The 22470-nt window shown below is 46.7% G+C and overlaps 1 protein-coding gene across 1 annotated transcript in view; it reads left to right on the top strand.

Moving 5' to 3' along the window:
* Positions 1-22470, top strand: part of POLE (DNA polymerase epsilon, catalytic subunit) — a 56302-nt gene that overhangs the window by 27607 nt on the left and 6225 nt on the right. The window contains exons 27-45 of the mRNA XM_018061450.1: positions 495-597; positions 1052-1132; positions 1229-1351; positions 6628-6840; positions 7110-7319; positions 7559-7702; positions 9115-9255; positions 9408-9561; positions 9641-9747; positions 9961-10137; positions 10219-10442; positions 10554-10774; positions 11019-11223; positions 12407-12580; positions 13420-13545; positions 15865-15997; positions 18071-18263; positions 19964-20095; positions 20216-20409. Of these exons, the coding sequence (XP_017916939.1) occupies positions 495-597; positions 1052-1132; positions 1229-1351; positions 6628-6840; positions 7110-7319; positions 7559-7702; positions 9115-9255; positions 9408-9561; positions 9641-9747; positions 9961-10137; positions 10219-10442; positions 10554-10774; positions 11019-11223; positions 12407-12580; positions 13420-13545; positions 15865-15997; positions 18071-18263; positions 19964-20095; positions 20216-20409 (3055 nt within the window). The remainder of the gene's footprint in view (positions 1-494; positions 598-1051; positions 1133-1228; positions 1352-6627; positions 6841-7109; positions 7320-7558; positions 7703-9114; positions 9256-9407; positions 9562-9640; positions 9748-9960; positions 10138-10218; positions 10443-10553; positions 10775-11018; positions 11224-12406; positions 12581-13419; positions 13546-15864; positions 15998-18070; positions 18264-19963; positions 20096-20215; positions 20410-22470) is intronic.

Here is a 22470-nt window from a genome sequence, read left to right as displayed (position 1 = left end):
GTGGAGGGTGCACAGGTTTCTGTTCTTTCTAAGTTTCTTCATGATATTTCAAAATAACAAATACTTCTTCCAGTGAGAGAAAGGGGTAGTGACAGTTGCCATGTTGCTTTGCTAGTGATGTGAAAACTGGTTTCATTTTCAGGCCAGCAGTGGGCTCTGTCTATATTTTACCCAGTGAATAACATTTTTAATGTTTATTTATATACATGCACATGAATATATAATTTATATAAAGACATCTTTAAATAGCTCTGATAACAGTGGTCAAACATATACCAGATGGCCAATGGTAAGGAGTTGTGCATGAAATCATGACATTTTAATATGAAGTATTAATATTTATTAAGTATAATAAACATCAGATACAGATAGTTTATACGAAATAACTACATGAACTTAAAACATAGGTTACAAAGTAGGTCTTAAGTACTTATTTCCATGTAAACTGCAGGAGATTTTCACATTTGTGAGTTTTTTTATCTCTTCTCCACCAGGGCCATTCCACTGGCCATTTTCCAGGCAGAGCCCACAGTGAGGAAGCACTTTCTCCGGAAATGGCTAAAGAGTTCTTCCCTTCAGGACTTTGATATTCGGACAGTGAGTGCTGATTTTTTTCCCTACTCTTAGAAATTGAGGAGGAAAACTAGATAAGGCAGAGAATCCCAGACTCGGGTCATGTTTTTGTCTGGGGACTTCACTCTTGATTTCCTCCTTTCTGTTATGGAATGAATGAAGAAATAGTTACACTTTGGGAAAACCGGGAAAAGCGAGATGCTGGGGAGGCCTTTTTAACTGCTCTCTGTGAGGGACTAAGGCTTGGGGTCTGGCACAGGGTTCTACCACTGGCTCCTTTACTTGCTCTGATCCTGGGGGATCATTTATACTCTGCACTTCCATTTCCTCCTCTGTGAAATGGGGCCTTTCAGCATAGACTTTCTGAGAGGATTGAATAAGACACATGAAGCATTCATTCAGCACAGTGTTTGGCATGGTGTGTTGCTGCTCTGCTGCTCTTCTCATGCACCCCGTTGCTGGTTTCCTGCATGCTCAGATTCTGGATTGGGACTACTACATCGAGCGGCTGGGGAGTGCCATACAGAAGATCATCACGATCCCTGCGGCCCTGCAGCAGGTGAGGCTGAGACCAGCAGAAACGGAGCCCAGTGTGAAACCTGGACCTGACTAAACTAACAGAGTCAAACAAGTGATCAGTATTGCCTTCATGTAGGTGAAGAACCCAGTACCACGTGTCAAACACCCTGACTGGCTGCACAAAAAACTGCTAGAGAAGAATGACGTCTACAAGCAGAAGAAGATTAGTGAGCTCTTCGTCCTTGAGGGCAAGAGACAGGTAATGGGGCCTGGCCCAGGACGACAGGCTGTGACAGTCGGGGCTGGGCTGGGTCCTGTGGGCGCACAGGCACCAGTCTCCATACTGCTGCCCATCATTTTGGATGCTTCCATTCAAGCATCTGCAATGTTTTTTTCTTTCTAAAAATACATATCTTGATACTTAACCCTTTAGTTCTTCTCTGTGTTCTTCTGTGATAGAAAGCTTTGTAATGCATCACTTTAGAATGAAAAACTATCTAAATATATGATGTACTAAATAATTAGACTCAGTAACTTGGAATGCATCACTGCACCTTGAGACTTCAGTTTTCTAAACTATAAAAACAGCTGTTACAAACGCAAAAAAAATACTAAAGACCAATGTACTGAAAAGCATAGCTAAAATCAGAAGAGCAAGAAGAAAATTCTCAGGTGCTGAAAATGGAAACTGAGCTTTAAACCAGAGCAGTATACAAACTCTCCTGCTGAAAACCAGATCCTCAGATTGAATTTTAAAATCTAACTACTTTATTTATGAGTTATACCTAAAAGGGCTCAAAAAAATTAGAAGAATGCAAAAACATATATCAAGTAAATATTAACCAAAGCAAAGCTGATGTAGCTATATTAATGCAAGACAAAAAAAAAATTTAACTTAAAAAGTATTAGTAATGATAATGATGGTATTAAATACTATTAAAAGTTAAATTTCACTAGAAATATTTAGTAATTCTAATAGCTTAGCTTCAAATTAAATATGTGAAAATTTACTTAACTATTAGAAAAAAATTGACATCTAATCAGTTTAGGATTTAAACACATCTCTCAATTGATAGATCAAGCAGACCAAAAACTAGTAAAAATTTGAAAGGTTAGAATGAGTTAACAAATAGAGCTTTGCACTCAATAATTAAAGAACACACATTCTTTTTAAGAACACCTAAAATAAGACTGAATGCTGCAAAGCAAATTGTAACATTCCAAATAATTTATATATATACAGATCATGTTGTTTGGAAACTGTAAAGAAATATAAGTAACTCATGGATCAAGAAGTCACAATGGAAATCAGAAATAGTGAATGAAAATACTAAAAAAATTTGTAGTTTTCAACTAAAGACTATAAATAGCACATAATCTATTTTAATATATAGAAAAGAAAAACCAATAGAAAATTAAGTAACTCCCAACTGAAAAATTCAGAAACAGTAGAAACCAAGAAAGTAGAAAGAAGTTATAAAGGCAAGAGCAGCAGTGAATGAAACAATAAAGCCAAAACCTTTATCTTTGAAAAGACTTATGAAATAGATAAATCTTTGTCAAGGTAGATATTTCAGGGTTTGTGTTAATGAAAACAGATTATCAATGCAGCTATTATAAAGTCTAAAAGAAATAAAGACTGAATTATCTTTCCTAAACAATTGGGAAACTTAGATGGAATGGACAGTATCCTAAAAGAATTATTCAAATTAGCCTAAGAAACAATAGAAAAACTGAATAGAACTTCAAGCATTAAAAAGAAACAAATACTGGGCCCAAATGGTTTCTCAGAGGGATTTTATCAAACTTAAAAAAAATTTTTTTGGTAGTGCTGGGTCTTCACTGCTATGTGTGGACTTACTCTAGTTGTGGCAAGTGGCGGGGGTCTACTCTTCATTGTGGTGTGCAGGCTTCTCATTGCAGTGGCTTCTCTAGTTGCAGAGCATGGCCTCTAGGTACATGGGCTCAGTATTTGGGGCTCCTGGGACCTAGAGTGCCACTAGTTGTGGTATAGGAATCTAACTGCTCCACAGCATGTGGGATCCTCCCAGGCTAGGGATTAAACTTGTGTCCTCTGCTTTGACAGGCAGATTCTTCACCACTGAGCCACCAGAGAAGCCCCCTACCAAACTTCTTAAACAAATGATTCCAGAGAATTTAAAAAAGAGGGTCCTTAGCTCATTTGGTGGAGAAGGAAATGGCAACCCACTCCAGTATTCTTGCCTGGAAAATCCCATGGATGGAGGAGCCTGCTTGGCTACTGTCCATGGGATCACAAAGAGTCGGACACGACTGAGCGACTTCACTATCACTATCACTATAGCTCATTTGGTAATCTTTATAACTTTTGTTACCCTGGTAACAAACTAACAAGCCAGGAAAAGGAAGGCCATTGGCAGATAGAACTATAGGTACAAAAATAGTAACAAACTAAATTTTGCACTGTGTAAAGACAGTAATATTGTGTCCAGGTGTGATTTATGCAAGGAATGGCAGGTGTTAACTTCAGAAATCTGCTGATTTAGTTCATTTTAGGAAAAAGCGATTCATCATGAAGAGAAGACTTATGGTGTCATTTTCAATAAAGTCAAGAAAGAACATTTGATAAACTAATGTCTATTCATGATAAAACTGAACAGTCAAAATCAGAAAAAAAGATATATTTCTCTGATAAAGTCCATCTGTTGAAACTCAGTAGCACACATCATAATTAATGGCGCAACATTAGAATCATTGAAGTGAGGAAGAGGAAATGGATGCCTGTTATGACCACTTCTGTTCAAAATTGTTTAAGTCCTGGCTGGCATAAAACAAGAAAAAGAAGTTAAATTTTAAGGATAGAAAGATATAAAACATCATTTGTAGGTAAATATAACTGTTAACACAGAAAATGTAAGGAACCCCCTAATTATTTTAACTAAGACATTTCAACAAGGTCATTAGATACAAAGCTCATATATAAAAACCTATAGCTTTCTTTTATATTAGAGACAATTAGGGATTTTTTAAAATTGATCAATTTTTTTTTTTATTTTGGCTATGTGGCATGTAGGATCTTTGTTTCCCAACCAGGTATTGAACCTGCACCCTCTGCAAAGGAAGCACAGAGTTTTAACCACTGAACCACTAGAGAATTCCTTAGAAAGTATTGTTTGAAAGGTACTATTTATAATGATGGTGAATAATATACCAAGGAATAAATCATAGCAACAAAATATGTGTAAAACTTTTATGGAAAAAAATTATACAACTTTATTGAAGAGCAGAGAAATTCATTTAAATAAATAAGGAGATATACCATGTTCATGGATGAAAAGATTCAATATTAGAATCCTTGGGGTGATTTGCCCCAAGATAATTTGTAAAATTCAGTGTAATTTCAGTTAAAATATCTGCAAAAAGGTTTTTGATGGAACTTGACAATCCTAAAATTCATGTGAAGAACAAGGATAAGAAAAACGAAAACAATTTTGAAGATTAAAAAGGGGAAGTTTGTCTTAGTGTGTAACAAAGCTCACTCTTATTAAGGCAAGACCATGTAACAGTGGAATTAATAATAGGGACCGTAGAAACTGATCCCCATGCACCTGGGAGCTTGGTCTATCACAGAGGTAGTGTTATACACTATTAAGGAGAATAGAGTGCTTATTCAATAAATGATGCTGGGAAAATGTTTTTTTCATATTTTAAGAAGAAAGTAGCTATCTCACACTGAGTATGAAAACAAATTCCAAATAAAGATATAAGTTGAAAAAAGAGAACTCTTTGGGGAAAGAGCACAGGAGGCTATCTTTATGATGCTGGGGTGGAAAGAGCTTAAGTCATAACTAAAAAACACACATCACAAAAGGAAAGACCAATAAATTCAATTAATTAAACTGTAAATTTTCTGTAGTCTGAAACAAGAAAGGCAAAATGTTGGTATTTATTGAATTTGTGTTATAAGAACATGGGTGTTCATTACTATTCTTTTGTTACTTTTGTAATTAAAAAACTTTTTTCTAGCACAGAAGTCACCATAAAAGGGAGAGAAAAGTCAGAATTCAAAGAAGATATTTGAAATGTACAAAGTTAGAAATGGTCCATAAACATGTATGTTATTTTTCTATTTACTGTGTAGCAAGTGATCCCAGAACCTGGCAGCTTAAATATCATGGGTTTATTATTATCTTGCACATTTTGAGCCCTGTGGATCTGGAATCTGGGCACAGCTTATCCAGGTCCCCTGGCCCAGGGTCTCCCGCAGACTGCAGTCAGGTGTCAGCCAGGGCTGTGCTCCCATGTGAAGACCTCCCCAGGAGGTGAGGAGGGATGTGCTCCCCAGCTCACTCTGGTTGAGCCATCCTCGTTCCTAGCTCCATGGGCCTCTCCACAGGACAGCTCACAGCCTGACGGCTGACTCCAGAGCAGGCCCTAGATGTCAGCCAGAGAGGGTGCCCGCAGTGCAGAGGTCACTGTATTTTATAATCTAGCCTCAAAATGGCATCCTGTCACTTGTTGTAATCTCTTCGTTAGAGGCAGGTCAGTCACTGGGTCCAGCCTATACTCAGGAGAGAGTTATACAGGGCATGAACAACTGGAGTTGGGGTCATTGGGGTCATTTTCAAAAACTACCTACCCCAGGGTCAACCCCACTCTTGATTAGGTAAATGCAAAATCAAATATTTAGATACCACATCACAGCAAAAAAAATGATTGTGGTGACATCAAGCATTAACACGTGGGGAAATAGGATCTTGTCTGTGTTTCTTGTGGGAGTGTGAGCACAAGGTCTTCAGGCAGCACGTGAAAGGATGGTTGTTGAACCCAGTTTCTGGTTCTGAAAGAGTGGGAATGAACCATTCTTCATTTTAGAATATTATAGATAGGTCAGCTGGTTTATATGCATAATAGAGTTAGAATGAATGGACAGTGTCCACATTTATCAACAGGGATCAATCGCAAAAATGTATCATTGAGTAAAGAAAGGAAGTCACAGTATGTGTACCATGTGCCTCTATTCATATAAAACTGCAGCTTAAAGGAACAGTTTATGGGTTTATAGATTTGGAGTAAAAGTACAAAATGTGCAGGGAGTGATAGACACTTGGGGGCTGGGCTTGAGAAAGAGGGATCCTTTACCTATGTTTTACAATATTTCTTATAAAAAGGAGAGGGTTCTAGAGCAAACACAAAAAAATATAACATTCACTTTGTAATGGTGGTACCCAAGTGACCTTTTCTTTCTGACCTTTTCACTGTTAAAAGTTTAAAAATAGATTAGTCTGGGACTTCCCTGGTGGTCCAGTGGCTAAGACTCTGTGCTCCCAATGCAGGGGGCCCAGATTCCACCCCCGGTCAGGAAATTAGATTCCACATGCCGCAACTAAGACCTGGCATAGCCAAATAAATGGATTTTTAAAATATTAAAAGAATAGGTTAGTCTGTAAATGTGTTCAAATATTTTACCTTATTTAGGAGTTCACTTTTGGTGGGTTTCTAGAAGGGAGATTTATTGAGAGAGAGCTATTTTAAGTCTCCTTTGGATCTTTGCAGGTGGGCATGGCCCAAACTTCAGAAGGTACCCAAAGCCTTGGCTCCCCCGACATGGAGGACTTTGGCCTCACGAAGCCACTTCACTCGGCAGTGCCCATTGCTACCAAGAGAAAGCGTATCCACTGTGAGAGGCAAGAGGGGTCGCAGGACCTGGAGCTGATGATGCCCTGGCAGGAGGTTTTGGGGCAGCCTCCGGCACTCGGAACCACCCAGGCAAGAATTCTCAGGGAGTCTGGAGTGGCTGGTGGGAGAGGGGAGCAGTGATGCTGGTCAGGCCTGACCTGTGACAAGCCATCTCCCTCTGGGGTCTGCTGAGCAGTGCGGGGGCCTAGAAATGGGGCTTGACCCCTGAGGAAGTTGGTAGGATGTGCCCAGATCTTCCAGAGCTTGGGAGCTCCAAGGTTTAGTTGCTGTGGAAGAATGTTTCTGTTTTACTGCGTGCTCAGCTCTGTTTGCCATCTCCTCCTCTTGACTTGTCCCAGGAAGAGTGGCTGGTCTGGCTCCAGTTCCACAAGAAGAAGTGGCGGCTGCAGGCTCAACAGCGCCTTGCTCACAAGAAGAGGCGGCATCTGGAAGGGGCAGAGGGTGCACCAAGGCCTGGGGCCATCCGAGAGGGGCCCTCCACAGGACTGGGGGGCTTCTTTCGAAGAACGGCTCGCAGCATTCTGGACCTTCCATGGCAGATTGTGCAGGTGCAGACAGTGATCAGAGAGAGGGCAGGAGCATGGCTGATGGGAAGGGGTATTTGACCAGCTCGCGATCCTGGGGACCTGGTCTGGAATGGGGCAGAAGGGATGGGGCTTTACCTGTGTGCCTCTGTAAAGGAGCTGGTTCTGGAGGCCGCCTGGGAGATGGCCTGTGCACAGATATTGAGTGCTTTCTGTGACAGGGTGAGACATGGAGTGCTATACGATCTGTGTTTCCTTTTCAGATCAGTGAGACCAGCCAGGCTGGCTTGTTCAGGGTATGGGCTGTCATCGGCAGTGACCTATACTGCATCAAGCTGAACATTCCCCGGGTGTTCTACGTGAACCAGCGGGTGGCCAAAGCAGAGGAGGGCCCTTCCTATCGGAAGGTACGGGGGGCAGCTCTTGTTTCTGATCACTGAGGTCAGCTGCCTGCTCAGCCTCTGAGGTTGCCTCCACTATGGCAAAGGCCGCATACAGATTCAAGCTTTGCAGATACAAAGACCATGTGAGCTTTGTGACCTTGAGCAAGGTGTTCTGGTGCCTCCATCTCTCCTGAGAACCTTCTTAGGATGCTGCAGAAGTTAAGTGAAATGATGCTGTGGAGCACCGAGTGAATGCTCAGTGAGGAAGCTGTGGGTATCATTTTCCTGGTGGACCATCTCTTGTATCTGTTGTCCATGTAGCAGGGAAAGGACTAGGTGGACGTTTGTCAGAGGCTGCAGGCTCTGTCTCCATAGGTTCTTCTGATGTGAACAGCTTTATTGGGGTATAATTCATATGCCATACAGCTCACTATACGACTCAGTGGCTTTTAGTGTATTCACAGAGTTATGCAGCCATCTCCCCTGTCAATCTTAGAACGTTTTCATCACCCCACAAAGAAACCCCAGCCCCTTAGCAGCCTTTCCCCTCTCCCAGCCCTCAGTAAGCACTGGTCCACATTCTGCCTCTAGGTTAGCCTGCCGTGGACATTTCACATATGTGGAATGCTACAGTAGGTGGTCCTCCTCTCAGCTGGGGCATCCTCAGAGGCTCCTGCCCGGTGTCTCCATCCGAGCTCCCAGTTAGCTCTGCCCAGGGATATTTACTAAGCAAATGAGCACATTCCTTGGCTAGTACTAAAATTCAGTGAACAGGGTGACATCTAATTGAGGAGATGAGACTAGAGTATTTGTAACTGGCAGCTAGACAGAGGATGCTTCTGGAAAAGGTGAAATCCAGTTCCGACCAGAAGATTCAGCAGAATGTGGATCCTAGAAGAGGACAGGGAAGGAGTGGGCAACAGAACAGATGATCTAGGATTCTGTAGCTTTCTTAGATGTGTGTGAGGAGGAGAACATACTTCCTTTAAAGGTGTTTTCCCCTTGGGGCACCCCGCTCCTCCCTCCTCGCTGAGGTACCCACACTCTGGCTGGACAGGGGTTCCATTCCTAGTCTTCTGTCCGGGAAAACATAGCTTCTCTCTGGGATTTTGCTTCCTGCACCCTTTGGTTACACCCAGGAGAGAACAGAGGAAAATGTAGCAGGAGCACCTGCCCCTCACAGTCTGGAAACTTGTCTACTTTTCAGAAGCTTCAGGCAGCTTCTTGAAGCCAGGCCCAGACCTTTTAATTTTACTGATAGGGAGAAATGGGCTGTAGAACTTTATTCTGTGGTGGTGTGCAGACATCCTAGGACTGTTTAAACAATGCATGTATGTGTATAAGAGTGTGTGCCCGTGTGTTTGCCTGTGCGTTGTTGCAAACGTTACCACTTAGCTCAGTTGTGGGGTAAGGTCACTGTCACATGGTGTCACCAGGTGAATCGAGTCCTTCCTCGCTCCAATATGGTCTACAACCTCTACGAATACTCAGTGCCAGAGGACATGTACCAAGAACACATCAACGAGATCAACACTGAGCTGGCGGCGCCAGACATCGAGGGCGTATATGAGACTCAGGTGATTGTTTTCCCAGCCGAATGGTGCAAGGATCCACCTAAATGCAATAGAGGGAAACAAACCCAATCAAGGCATGGACAGGCCGGCGGCAGCAGCTGGGCCTCTGCCTTCCCCCGTCGGCCCTCACACAGCCCCGTCTGCCCCTCTTCCAGGTTCCGTTAGTGTTTCGGGCCCTGGTGCAGCTGGGCTGCGTGTGTGTAGTCAGTAAACAGCTGGTGAGAAACCTTTCAGGCTGGGAAGCAGAAACCTTCACTCTTGAGCACCTGGAGATGCGCTCCTTGGCCCAGTTCAGCTACCTGGAACCAGGTATGGCGTGTGCCGGCCGCCCTTGCTTGGCCCTACCTCCTGCACATCTCAGGGTGGTCAGGGCCATGTCCTCTTGCAGGGAGCATCCGCCACATCTACCTGTACCACCACGCACAGGGCCACAAGGCTCTCTTTGGCATCTTCGTGCCCTCACAGCGCAAGGCGGCTGTGTTTGTGCTGGATACCGTGAGTTCCGGGCCAGGCCATGGGACAGCCTCGGTGGGGGAGGCGCACAGCCCCGGGCAGGAAGCTCCCACTCCCCCTTCCCTCCCATCACTGCCTTGTTCTTGTGAGAGTGAGAAGTTGATCTGCAGAGGTAGCCCTGCTGCCTGTGTCGACTCGCAGGGCTGCCCCTCCTTCCCCATGGGAAGACGGCTGACCTGGCCCTTGTTTGTCTAGGTGCGAAGCAACCAGATGCCCAGCCTCAATACCCTGTACTCAACCGAGCACAGCCTCCTGCTAGAGAAAGTGGGCGCTGAGCTCCTGCCCCCGCAAAAACACGCTTTTGAAGTTCGTGCTGAAACAGACTTGAAAATCGTCTGCAGAGCCATCCAGCGCTTCCTGTTGACCTACAAAGTGAGTGCCAGCGGGACCCCATCCTGTGAGAGCCCCCTCCCAGGGCCTGGTCCACCTCACTGCTTCCTTCCCTGAACCCAGGAGGAGCGCCGTGGGCCAACTCTCATTGCTGTTCAGTCCAACTGGGAGCTGAAGAGGCTGGCTGGCGAGATTCCTGTCCTGGAGGAATTCCCTCTGGTGCCTGTCCGCGTGGCTGACAAGATCAGCTACGGGGTCCTGGACTGGCAGCGCCACGGAGCCCGGCGCATGATCCGGCACTACCTCAACCTGGACACGTGTCTGTCACAGGCCTTTGAGATGAGCAGGTGGGCCGAGGGGAGGCCATCTTGGTTGTCACTGACCTCACTGGTCTCTGGGCACAGGAAGGCATTCCCCAGTCATTTCCAACTCCTGGGGTTGACCCCGTTCCCCTGCAGGTACTTCCATATCCCCGTTGGGAATCTGCCTGAGGACATCTCTACCTTTGGCTCCGACCTCTTCTTTGCCCGCCACCTCCAGCGCCACAACCACCTGCTCTGGCTGTCTCCTACATCACGCCCTGACCTGGGTGGGAAGGAGGCTGACGACAACAGGCTTGTCATGGAGTTTGATGACCAAGCCCCTGTGGAGATCAACAGTTCCGGCTGTTACTCCACAGGTGGGAGGGCAGGGCGCACCAGGGACTGCTGTTCCTGCTATTTGTTGCCATTCTGGGCTGGTGGGAGCACTCAGGTGCAAGGATCTGAAGGAAGCTGGGAGCTGAACCTGCAGGGGGCCTCTGTGGGTGTGGGCTGTGCAGTCAGCTGCCCTAAGCAGCAGTGATTTTTCTGAGATGGTGCTTGCTGGGATCAGGCTCCATACCCAGGAGGGGTCAGTGCACAAGCGTTGATGTCTGTGTGTAGTGTGCGTGGAACTGGATATTCAGAACCTGGCCGTCAACACCATCCTGCAGTCTCACCACGTCAATGATATGGAGGGGGCTGACAGCATTGGCATCAGCTTCGATGTGATCCAGCAGGCCTCCCTAGAGGACATGATCACGGGCAATCAGGCCACCAGTGCCCCTGCCAGCTACGACGAGACAGCCCTCTGCTCCAACACCTTCAGGTACCCAGGGGCTTGCCGCTGTGAGAACATCACCTGCCCTTTGGTTCTTCTTGTACCCTCAGCTCTCCAAAGGCAGAACAACAGTTTGCCTCTAGAAGGAGCAGTAGAAATCCTTTTATCCTCTGTCCTTGTTTTGGAAACTGAGAGCTCAGTCAGTATCAGTGGGGCTTCCCTCTGCCCGGTTAGAAACCAGCACAGGGCCAGACTCCTTTCTTTGCTCACGGGTGGCACTCACAAATGCCGCCCTCCAGGTACCAGCGACAGTTCCAGGTGCTGCCTTCTGGCCTGCTTCCTATGGCCGGAGGTGTGCCTGCAAGAAGTCACCAGTTTACTTGGGGTGTGGGTGCTCACCGAGCATCTGCTGTGGGGTGCACAGCAGGATATGAACATGGGTAAAGCCACACAGAAAGTGGTGCGAGTTGCAAGGCATGGGTATCGGGAGAGAAGTGCAGTGGTGGCGCGGGCAGGGAGCACGTGCTCTCATAGCCCCACTAGGCAAGATGGCTGTCACCCATCGTAGAAATGAGGAAACTGAGGCCCAGGCTTGTGGTCATAGTGCAGCTGAGGGGAAAGGTTGGTGTTCAAGAGCAAGTCTTGTGGTTCCAGAACTGTTTTCTACAACTGCCACCCTGTAGCCTTCTCAGAGAAAGAGAACAGAACTGGAGGGAGGGGGCTTCAGGCCAGGGGACTTGCAGAAAGAAAGCCTCAGCAGCCAAAATGCACGTGGTGTAGTCAGGGCCAAGGACTGTTTGGGCAGAGAAGCAGCCAGTTCAGTCCTGAGAGGTGGTGCAATCAGACTCCAGGTGACAGAACCATCACACTGGCTTTGTGATGCTGTTTGTAGAGTCACCTGGGGCGATTTAACCAGGGGCAGTTGTGACGAAGCAGTCCTTTAGGACCCTGACTGGCGCAAGGGAGAGGGGGCCCTTGAGGTCTCTGCTGTGAGTCTCTTGGTTCTCACAGCAGTGAGGTGCCTCCTTGAAGGGCACCCGCATCTTTTCAGCTCTGTCCTGGCTCTGTTGGAAAAGCCGGAAAGGTGGTGTTGAGTCGGGGGTGCGGATGAGTTACAGAGGGGTGAGGAATGGAGCCTGGACAGTGAGAAGAGAGGGCGCAGAGGTGACAGCAGAACGGTGAGGAGCTGGTGCCAGCGGCAGTGGGGGCACCCTCTGAACCCCTCCTGCAGGATCCTGAAGAGCATGGTGGTGGGCTGGGTAAAGGAGATCACGCAGTACCGCAACGTCTACGCCGACAACCAGGTGATGCACTTCTACCGCTGGCTCCGGTCGCCGTCCTCACTGCTGCACGACCCTGCCCTGCACCGCACGCTGCACAGCATGATGAAGAAGCTCTTCCTTCAGTGAGTGCCGCCAGTGGCTTTCTCCCCAAACCAGAAAGATGGCTAGTCAGCACCTCCGGATCAAGAGTCCCCTTCTGGGCTAGTGGTCCATAGCGATCAGATGGGGCCCGTGAAGAGCTTAGTTGCCGTCAAGCTTCCAGAGACACGCCATACGGTGCAGTCTCTGCTGCTTTTTTATAAGTCATTGCACACTGTGCTTACCATTCTGCACCTCGCTTGCCTTCGTTAACAGTAGGTCTTGTAGAGCTATGTGTGGATGCACCATACTAATGGATGTTTCGGCAAGGATTGGTCTTACGCATGAGGTCATGTAAACATGTCTAGAATAATCTCCAGGAAGTAACACTGCTGCAGGTCTGATGGATATTTTCAGATAAATTGAGAGAGGTAAATGCTAGTTTGAATCAATATTGTCAGCTCCCTGTAAAGGTTGTACAGTTGGTTGTACTACCAACTCTTAGGAACCAGATTGGGAATGCGTGTCCCCATGCCAAGCCCCACCAACAACCTGATGGGATAAAATGCTCTCTTGGTATCGCCTTAATTTGCAGTCCTAATTATGAATGAAATTGGACTTCCTTTGACCATTTTTCTGTACTTTTGTTTTGTGTTTTTCTCATTGATCTGTATGAGCTCTTTCTAGATAAAAAGTAACCATTTTTCTGTGATATGAGTTGCAGATTTTTTCCTCTGTCTATGATTTTGTCTGTGGTAGGGTTTGGCCATGCAGACCTCTTTGTTCTTGGTTACTTCTGGGTTCTAGGTATATGTTCTGCTTCGGGACCATTAACTGTTTTCTCTGTGGTGTCTTGACCTTTGATTCTGAACTTGGTCTGCAGGCTCATCGCTGAGTTCAGGCGCCTGGGGTCATCGGTCGTCTATGCCAACTTCAACCGCATCATTCTCTGCACCAAGAAGCGGCGGGTGGAGGACGCCCTGGCCTACGTGGAGTACGTCACCAACAGGTGTCAGCATCCCTGTCGCCTTCGTTCGCTCGTGTTCTCATCTGCTCCATTTGCCTGCTGCTGACAGACTTCCTTAACAAACCTTGTAGTGTGCCTCTGTTGGTAACAAATCCTCTCTGCCTTTGGGTATCTGAAAAAGCCTTTATTTCACCTTTGTTTTGGAAAGATACTTTTGCTGGGCATAGAATTGCAGATGGATATGTAGATATGATTTTATTTTTATTTATTTATTTATTTTGGCTGTGCTGGGTCTTCATTGCTGCCTGGGCTTTTCTCTAGTTGCAGAGAGGGGCACTGCTCTCTGGTTGTGGTGCACCGGCTTCTCATTGCAGTGGTTTCTCTTGTTGTGGAGCAGGCTCTAGGGTGCACCAGCTTCAGTAGTTGTGGCTCATGGGCTCAGTAATTGCAGCTATCAGGCTCTAAATCACAGGCTCAGTAGCTGTGGTACACGGGCCTTGTTGCTCTGCAGCATATGGGATCTTACCGACCAGGGATGAAACCCATGTCTCCTGTGTTGTCTGTCGGATTCCTTGCCACTGAGCTACCAGGGAAGCCTCTAGATAGATATTTTTTGGAAGTCCTTTTTTCCTCTTTGTGTTTCTTTTTGGAAAAGTTTCTGTTGTTTTATCTTTTAAGTTCACTGACCTTCTAGAGTGTTTTATCTGCCATTAATCCCATCCAGTATATTTTTCATTTTGGACACGACAGTTTTCATCCCTGGAAGCTTGATTTGGGTCTCCTACATTTCTAGAGTGTGCTTAACATGTTCAGTCTTCCTTCTAGTTTTTTTAAACACATGAAATACAATTATAATAACTGTACAATTATAACTGTTCTAATGTTCTTTTCTGCTCATTATAATATCTATGTCAACTCTGATTTGTTTTCAGCTGATAGATTCTTCTCATTTGTTGTGTTTCTCTGCTTCTTTGCACACCTGGTGATATAGGACTGGATGCCAGACGTTAAGAACCTTGGCTTGTCTGTTAGCTACTTTTGCATTCCTGTAAATATTGTTGAGCTTTATGTTACTTGAAAACAATTTGATCCTTTTGGGTATTTATTGAGATTTATAGTCAGAGCCAGAGCAATGTTTAGTCTAGGGCTCATTATTACCTCTGTTGAAGCAAGATTTCTGTGAGCACAGCCCCACATGCCCCTGTGTATGAGGCTGTGACACTGGCGGGAGCAGGTGCTCGAGGCTGGTGTGATTTTCTCACACCCGAGTGTGGTCTGTGCTCTGCTAAGTGCTGGAGGGCGAGCCACAGTACTCCCGGGGTCCCCTCTGCAGCTCTCACCTGTCATTCTCTCCGCACTGCGCCCTGCTTCCCCCTCCTGGTGAACTCAGCTGTCTGCTCAGTATCGTGTTTATCATCATTTTCCCTAGGAAGCTTGAGAGATAATAAAATGTGAATCCACCTTAAATTCATTTTTATTTTATTTGTTTCTGAAATTTTTGTTTTATATTGGAGTGTAGCCAATTAACAATATTGTGATAGTTTCAGGTAGATAGCAAAGAGACTCAGCCATACATATACATGTATCCATTCTCCCCCAAACTCCCCTCCCATGCAGGCTGCCACATAACATTGAACAGAATTCCCTGTGCTATACAGTAGGTCCTTGTTGGTTATCCATTTTAAATATAGTAGTGTGTACATGTCTCTCCCAACCAAGCTCCCTAACTTCCCTTCTCCCAGCTCTTAGGCCCAGCAACCATAAGCTGGTTCTCTTAAGTCTGTGAGTCTGTCAGTGTTTTGTAAATAAGTTCATTTGCATCATTTCTTTTTAGATTCTGCATATAACAGGTGTCATATGATATTTCTCCTTCTCCCACATACTTCCCTCATCATGACAATCTCTAGGTCCATTCATGTTCCTGTAAATGGCATTATTTCATTCTCTTTATGGCTGCGTAATATTCCATTGTCTGTATGTACCACATCTTTATCCATTCCTCTGTTGATGGATGGACATTTAGGTGGCTTCCATGTCTTGGCTGTTGTAAACAGTGCTGCAATGAACATTGGTTGCATGTGTTCTTTAGAACCATGTTTTCTCTGGCTATATGCCCAGGAGTGAGATTGCAGGATTATATGGTAACTCCATTTTTAGTTTTTTAAGGAACCTCCATACTGTTCTCCATAGTGGCCACACCAATCATTTTCCCTAGAAAGCCTGAGGGATGATAAAATGTGAATCCACTTTAAATTCATTTTTAAATAAGTGGAGGGTGAATAAATAATAAAAAAAGGAAAGTAGAGTAAAAGGGGAAGATTACTGATTTCATTTAAGCGATTCTGTCTTCTTTCTTTCTAGCATCCACTCTAAAGAGATCTTCCATTCTTTGACAATTTCCTTTTCTCGATGCTGGGAATTTCTTCTCTGGATGGATCCCTCTAATTATGGTGGAATCAAAGGAACTGTTCCATCTAGGATTCACTGTGGTCAGGTAAGAGGTAACTAGTCTTGGAGAGCTGAGGCTGGAATCTGAAGCAACTTGAAGGGTCCACGTTGTCCCTTCAGTGCACACTTGATGGTCACAAGCCGAGTTCCAGGCATGGTTCTAGGCCCCAGTCATGCAGCAGTAAGCATCATGAAGTCTGTAAAAGAAAGGATCATGAACAAGCAGACAAGTAGATGTATACGGCAGTGTCGACAACAGTAAGGGCTCAGGGTAGACAAAGCTGGTAGGCAGAGAGTCCTGGGGCAGGGGCCAATGTGGATGGGGGGTCTAGGAGTCCTCCAAGGAGGTGATGGGACCGAGATGTGAAGCTGCCTGAGTTATGGCACAAGCAGGGTCAGTGGTCATAGATGTGGACAAAGAGCTGGCTGGGACCAGGCCACTTGGGCCCTAGGGCTGTGATGGAGACTTGGCTTTTATTGACGGGGAGATTCTGAATGGGCAAGTGTCATGGCCTGACTTCCACTTGGGTCCTGAGTGGACATTACTGCAGGATGTCAAGGCCTAAGTGGAGCCCAGTTAGTGTCAGCCCAGAGAAGGATGCAGGGCAAGGCAGAGTCAGGGAGAACGACCCAGGTGGGTATTGAAGAGGGTGTGGACAGGCCAGTGGGGTGATGCTTGGGACACAGGGGTGATGTCTGAGCATGTAGGTTCTGTGTGAGGGAGCTGTGTCTGGGTGTGTAAACCCCAATGGACGGGGCAAGAGAGCAAGTGTGGGGAGAAGGGAGTTGTGCTTATCTGGGGCACGTGGTGTTTGCTGCCCCTGTTGTTTGCTTAATGTGCACAGGTGGAGACGCAGGGGTCGGGTAGTGACTGTGCGTCTTGGGTAGGGGGCCGTGAAACTTGGGGTCATCTGTGAGCCTGGCAGTTGGGGCTGGTGAGATCACCTGGGGGTAAGTATGAGTTGAGAGGACAGCTCCCCCAGGGCAGATCCCCATGGAGGAAGCTACCAGTGGGTGGGGCCTCAGGTGTCAAAGGAAGTCACCATCTGCTGAGAGGAGACCAGAAGGAAAGGCTGCCCTTGGTGCTGGGATTGGGAGGTTCACTGAGACCACATGCAAGGGAAGGAAGTGCAGGTCATGTAGACGAATAGGGGAAGGCAGGAGTGGTTGCTGCTCTTAATAAGGATGGTGGCTGTCAGAGTTCAGATGTTGAAATGAAAGGTGCTGTATAGAAAGGGGACCTTAGTCAGGGGGTGTCAGGGGGGCGTCCACCAGAACTAGATCTTTGGTAGAACTGATAGCTTACCATGTCAGATTCGTGATCTCCAAAGAAGATTTAGTTTTGGAACCAGGGACCAGGCTTGATCACTCAAGAGCTTTTGTGTAGCAGAGTTTAATTAAAGTGAAAAAGGGACAGAGAAAGCTTCTGACATAGACATCAGAAGGGGACGGAGAGTGCCCCCCTCGCTAGTCTTAGCAAGGGAGCTATATACATTATTACAGTAAAGGGTCTTACCAGACCCACTCCCTCAGTATAAGATGATAGGGTTAGAACTGACAAGTGAGAGGTCTTACCAGACCCACTCCCACAGCATATGTCTAAAGATAACAAGACTAGTCAGAAGGCTCTTGTTTAAAGGAGCAAGATACATTGTTATATTGACTGAGACAAAGCAGCGTAGAGAAAATTGCTTGTCCTTTGCTCCTTCTTGAGAGCCCCAGACCCCTTTCTCCTTGAGGGTCCTGGACTCCTTATCAACCTACCTAAGGATCCATTCTCAGAACTGCGGCCGTCCCAGGAAGAGATCCGAAACTCAACAAGAGAGGTGGTCACCCAGGAAGCACCCTTGATTCTTCCCTTCCTGAGAAGTGGGAATTGAATAATTTTAAAGTGAATCCTGTGAAACAGCAAATGAAAGGAACAGGCAGCAGCTTACTGAGAATGTACCAGGCTCATTCTGTACATGACCTTGTTCTTGGAGCCATCCTGCAGGAATCTCTCTTGGGCTCAGGGGCTGGAACGACTAGGTGAACAGGACACGAGACAGACTAGGACACTCCCCACCAGGCGGTGCCAATGTGGGCAGACGTTACTGGGATTGTCTTTGTGTCAAAGCAGGACTCCCCAGAAGAGGGCAGAGCAGAGCGGGGGGATCCTGAGGAGGAGGATGAGGAGGACGAGGAGGAGAAGGAGGATGAGGGAGACGCACAGGAACTGGATGTCGAGGACTTGCTGGAAAACAACTGGAACATCCTGCAGTTCCTGCCCCAGGCAGCCTCCTGCCAGAGCTACTTCCTCATGATCGTTTCAGGTGAGTGGTCCACACTCACCATCACATCTGAGTCGTGCGGTGGGAAATAATGTGGCCTTGGTGGGAGCATGCCCAGCGTGCGTGCCCTGGCTGCATAGCACTGTGAGAGGCAGAAAGAAGACCCTCGGGCTCTGCCCAGGCCCCAGACCTCTCACAGAACCCCACGGTGAGGAAGGCTGCCCTGGGGCATCACAAAGGCTTCATAGTCCCGCCCCCGAGGTTGTGCGTGTACACTTACAGTGACTAAAGGAGATCCCATATAGAGGAGTTTAGATACTCCTAAATCAACTGCCCCACTGGCTGGTCTCTGAGGCTCAACTTCTAGTGTGAGAAACCCCTATATTTCATTTGGGGCTAAAGGCATTCAGTTCAGTTAAGTCACTCAGTTGTGTCCAACTCTTTGCGACCCCATGAACTGCAGCACGCCAGGCCTCCTTGTCCATCACCAACTCCCGGAGTTCACTCAGATTCACGTCCATTGAGTCAGTGATGCCATCCAGCCATCTCATCCTCTGTCGTCCCCTTCTCTTCCTGCCCCCAATCCCTCCCAGCATCAGAGTCTTTTCCAATGAGTCAACTGTTCTCACGAGGTGGCCAAAGTACTGGAAACACTGGAAACTGAGTTTCAGCTTTAGCATCATTCCCTCCAAAGAAATCCCAGGGCTGATCTCCTTCAGAATGGACTGCTTGGATCTCCTTGCAGTCCAAGGGACTCTCAAGAGTCTTCTCCAACACCACAGTTCAAAAGCATCAATTCTTCGGCGCTCAGCCTTCTTCACAGTCCAACTCTCACATCCATACATGACCACAGGAAAAACCATAGCCTTGACTAGACGGACCTTAGTTGGCAAAGTAATGTCTCTGCTTTTGAATATGCTATCTAGGTTGGTCATAACTTTTCTTCCAAGGAGTAAGCGTCTTTTAATTTCATGGCTGCAGTCACCATCTGCAGTGATTTTGGAGCCCCCAAAAATAAAGTCTGACACTGTTTCCACTGTTTCCCCATCTATTTCCCATGAAGTGATGGGACCGGATGCCATGATCTTAGTGGTCATTATTAACACCACATGGTAAATCAACTATACTCCAATCAAAATTTAAAAAAAGAAATAAAAGTTTAGTGTTTCCAAACCAAGTTATTTAGGGTGATGTGAAAAAGAAATGAGAAGTTAAGCACCCATTGTAATTCAGAACTAATCAATAGAATAGAACAGTTGGTGAAGAGCATCATAAATTATCAGCAGACATAGATAGAGGTACATCTATGTATACAGCGACAGAGGGAGTTCTGTTTATGATTATTTTATCCCCTGTCAATTTATATATTTGAGTTCTTTGCCTTCTCAAGTTCTCTTTTGGAACGAGTGGACCCATTGAGTTTTTGGAGAAGTGTGTTGACCCGAGAGGCAAGGTGAGCCCTCTTTTGCACCAGTTGGTGTGAAGGTTGGTACTTGCTGCCTCAGCTGTGCAGCAGTCTCTCTAAGCATGAACTGGGGCACCAGTGAGTGCTCTGATTGTTCCCATTTGTCTAATTGACTCTGGCTCATCTCAGTGCAGCAAATAGAATCATCACCAATAATGACATTTCAGCCTCGTCTGGCTAGCAGCGGGACCAGCCACAGGGTACCCCCGGATTCTGGGATGTGTGAGGTGTCGCCGACTCTCTTGGCCTGTGGCCTGAGCCTGCCCTCTCTCTGCAGCATACATCGTGGCCGTGTACCATAGCATGAAGGAGGAACTGAGGCGCAGCACCCCAGGGAGCACCCCCGTGAGGAGGAGGGGAGCCAGCCAGCTCTCCCAGGAGGCCCAGGGGGAGGCCGGAGCCCTTCCTGGTGAGCACCCTTGCTGTGTGAGGCCACCTGTGTGTGCTTCTCAGGGTCCCCATCTCCTTCCCTTGGTGTCCTGTTGCTGTGTGAGGTAGGGAGCAGGCGCCATGTTGCTTCTCTTCCCAGGAATGATCACCTTCTCACAAGATTATGTGGCAAACGAACTCACTCAGAACTTCTTCACCATCACGCAGAAGATTCAGAAGAAAGTCACAGGCTCTCGGAACTCTACTGAGCTCTCAGAAATGTTTCCTGTCCTCCCTGGTTCTCACCTGCTGCTTAATAACCCTGCTCTGGAATTCATCAAATACGTGTGCAAGGTGAGGACACTCCCACTGACGTGTGTGCAAGTGACTCCTCTATTCCACAAACACCCACTGCACCCAGTCTGTGCAGTCGCTATGGGAAAGACCCCTGTCCTCACAAAGCTCACAGTCCCCTGGTGGGCACAGGTGAGCTCAGAGAGCACAGGTGCCAAGGGGCAGGTGAGAAAGGACCTCTGGTGGGTCCTAGGCTGAGACCGCAAGGACCGGGAGGCCCTGGCAGTGGGTGGATCTGATGGAAGAATGAAGTCCGGGCAGAGAGGATACAGAGCCCCTGGGAGGAGGGGTGACAGGGCGGTGCTGGCGAAAGGTGAGCAGAGGGACGGCAGAGCCAGCTTACGGGTCACGTGAGGCCGGTGGGCCAGACCAGGAACTGGACAGGGCACCCACAGCATCCAGGCTGCTGTGGAACCTAAGAGGAGAGCTTGCCCGGACGCTGAATGCCTTCTGGGAAAGGTAGGCTGATTCAAACGAGGGATAATGTTACCAGATAAGGACCTGGCAGGCGTCCCCTTACAGAGGACTTTACTGTCCATTAAGTTACCTCCCAGTACTCTGTGTTTCACAGTGATCAAGTGACTCTCATGGTGGTTAAGAAATGGCTTAATATAACACTTTAACTCCTTGGTAGACTTCAGAATTTTTAAGTTCTATTTTTATTAAAGTATAATTTACATACAGTGAAATTCACCATTTTTAGAGTGCATTTCATGGGGCAGCCAGTCACTTATTCACCACCACAGTCAGGATACAGAGTCGTACATCATCCTCCAAAGTTTCCCACCCTTGGTACGTGCTGATCTGTCTGTCTCTATGTTTGTTTTTTATTTTTAAAATTGTATGTATTATGGCTGTGTTGAGTCTTCATTGCTCTTTGGGCTTTCTCGAGTTGAGGTGAGCAGGGGCTATTTTTCATTGCGGTGCAAAGGCTTCTCTTTATGGCAGCTTCTCTCATTGCAGAACATAGGCTCTAGAGCACACAGCCTTCAGTACTTGTGGCCTGAAGGCTCAGTTGTTGTAGCTCCTGGGCTCTAGAGCAGAGGCTCGGTAGTTGTGGCTCATGGGCTTCTTGCTCTTCAGCATGTGGGATCTTCCCGAATCAGGGATTGAACCCGTGTCTACTACATTGGCAGGCAGATTCTTTACCACTGAGCCACCAGGGAAGCCCCCATGTCCCTATGTTTATTTACTTTTAAATTTTTTCTCTGTGAAGTGCAGTTGTTTGTGTTTTCACATATGGATATGTGAACTGGCCACCAACAGCAAAATACAGAACGTTCTCCACCCCTGAGAGTTTTTCCATGTGCTTCCCCTTGGGACTCAGCCTCTCCTCTCGCCTGCATCCCTAGAACTACCAGTCTGTCTTCTGTCCCTGCGTTGAAACCTCTTCCAGAATGCCATGTGAGTGGAGTGGTTGGTCATGTGGCCTTTTAGGTCTGATTTCCTTCACTGAGCAAAATGCACCTGGGGTTCCTGCGTGTCGTTGCTTGTTCCTTTGCATTGCTGAGTAGTGCTCCATTGTATGGGAGGACCATAGCTCCCCGATTAAAGGACATTCAGATTGTTTGCGCTTATGGGTGACTGTCAATGAAGCCACTATAAACATTCTCATGTAGGTTTTTGTGTGAACATAAGTTTCATTTCTCTCGAGTAAAAACCCAGCAGGGGAATTGCTGGGTCATATCATGTTTTGTATAGTGGCTCTGTTTTACATTCTCATCGGTGGTGAGTGACTGTAGTCCAGCTGCTCCACACCCCACTGGAACTTTGTTCATTTCCAAGGTTTTATCTGTCCAAATAGATGTGTAATGGTATATCATCATGTTTTTAACTTGCATTTCCCTAATACTACTTGGGCTTCCCTGATAGCTCAGTTGGTAAAGAATCTGCCTGCAATGCAGGAGACCCTGGTTCGATTCCTGGGTCAGGAAGATCTGGAGAAGGGATAGGCTACCCACTCCAGTATTCTTGGGCTTCCCTTGTGGCTCAGCTGGTAAAGGATCCGCCTGCAATGTGGGAAACCTGGGTTTGATCCCTGGGTTGGGAAGATCCCCTGGA

The sequence above is a fragment of the Capra hircus genome, chromosome 17, assembly GCF_001704415.2.
Source record: "Capra hircus breed San Clemente chromosome 17, ASM170441v1, whole genome shotgun sequence".
NCBI classification, from domain to species: Eukaryota; Metazoa; Chordata; class Mammalia; order Artiodactyla; family Bovidae; genus Capra; species Capra hircus.
This window is presented reverse-complemented; position numbering and strand designations above follow the sequence as displayed.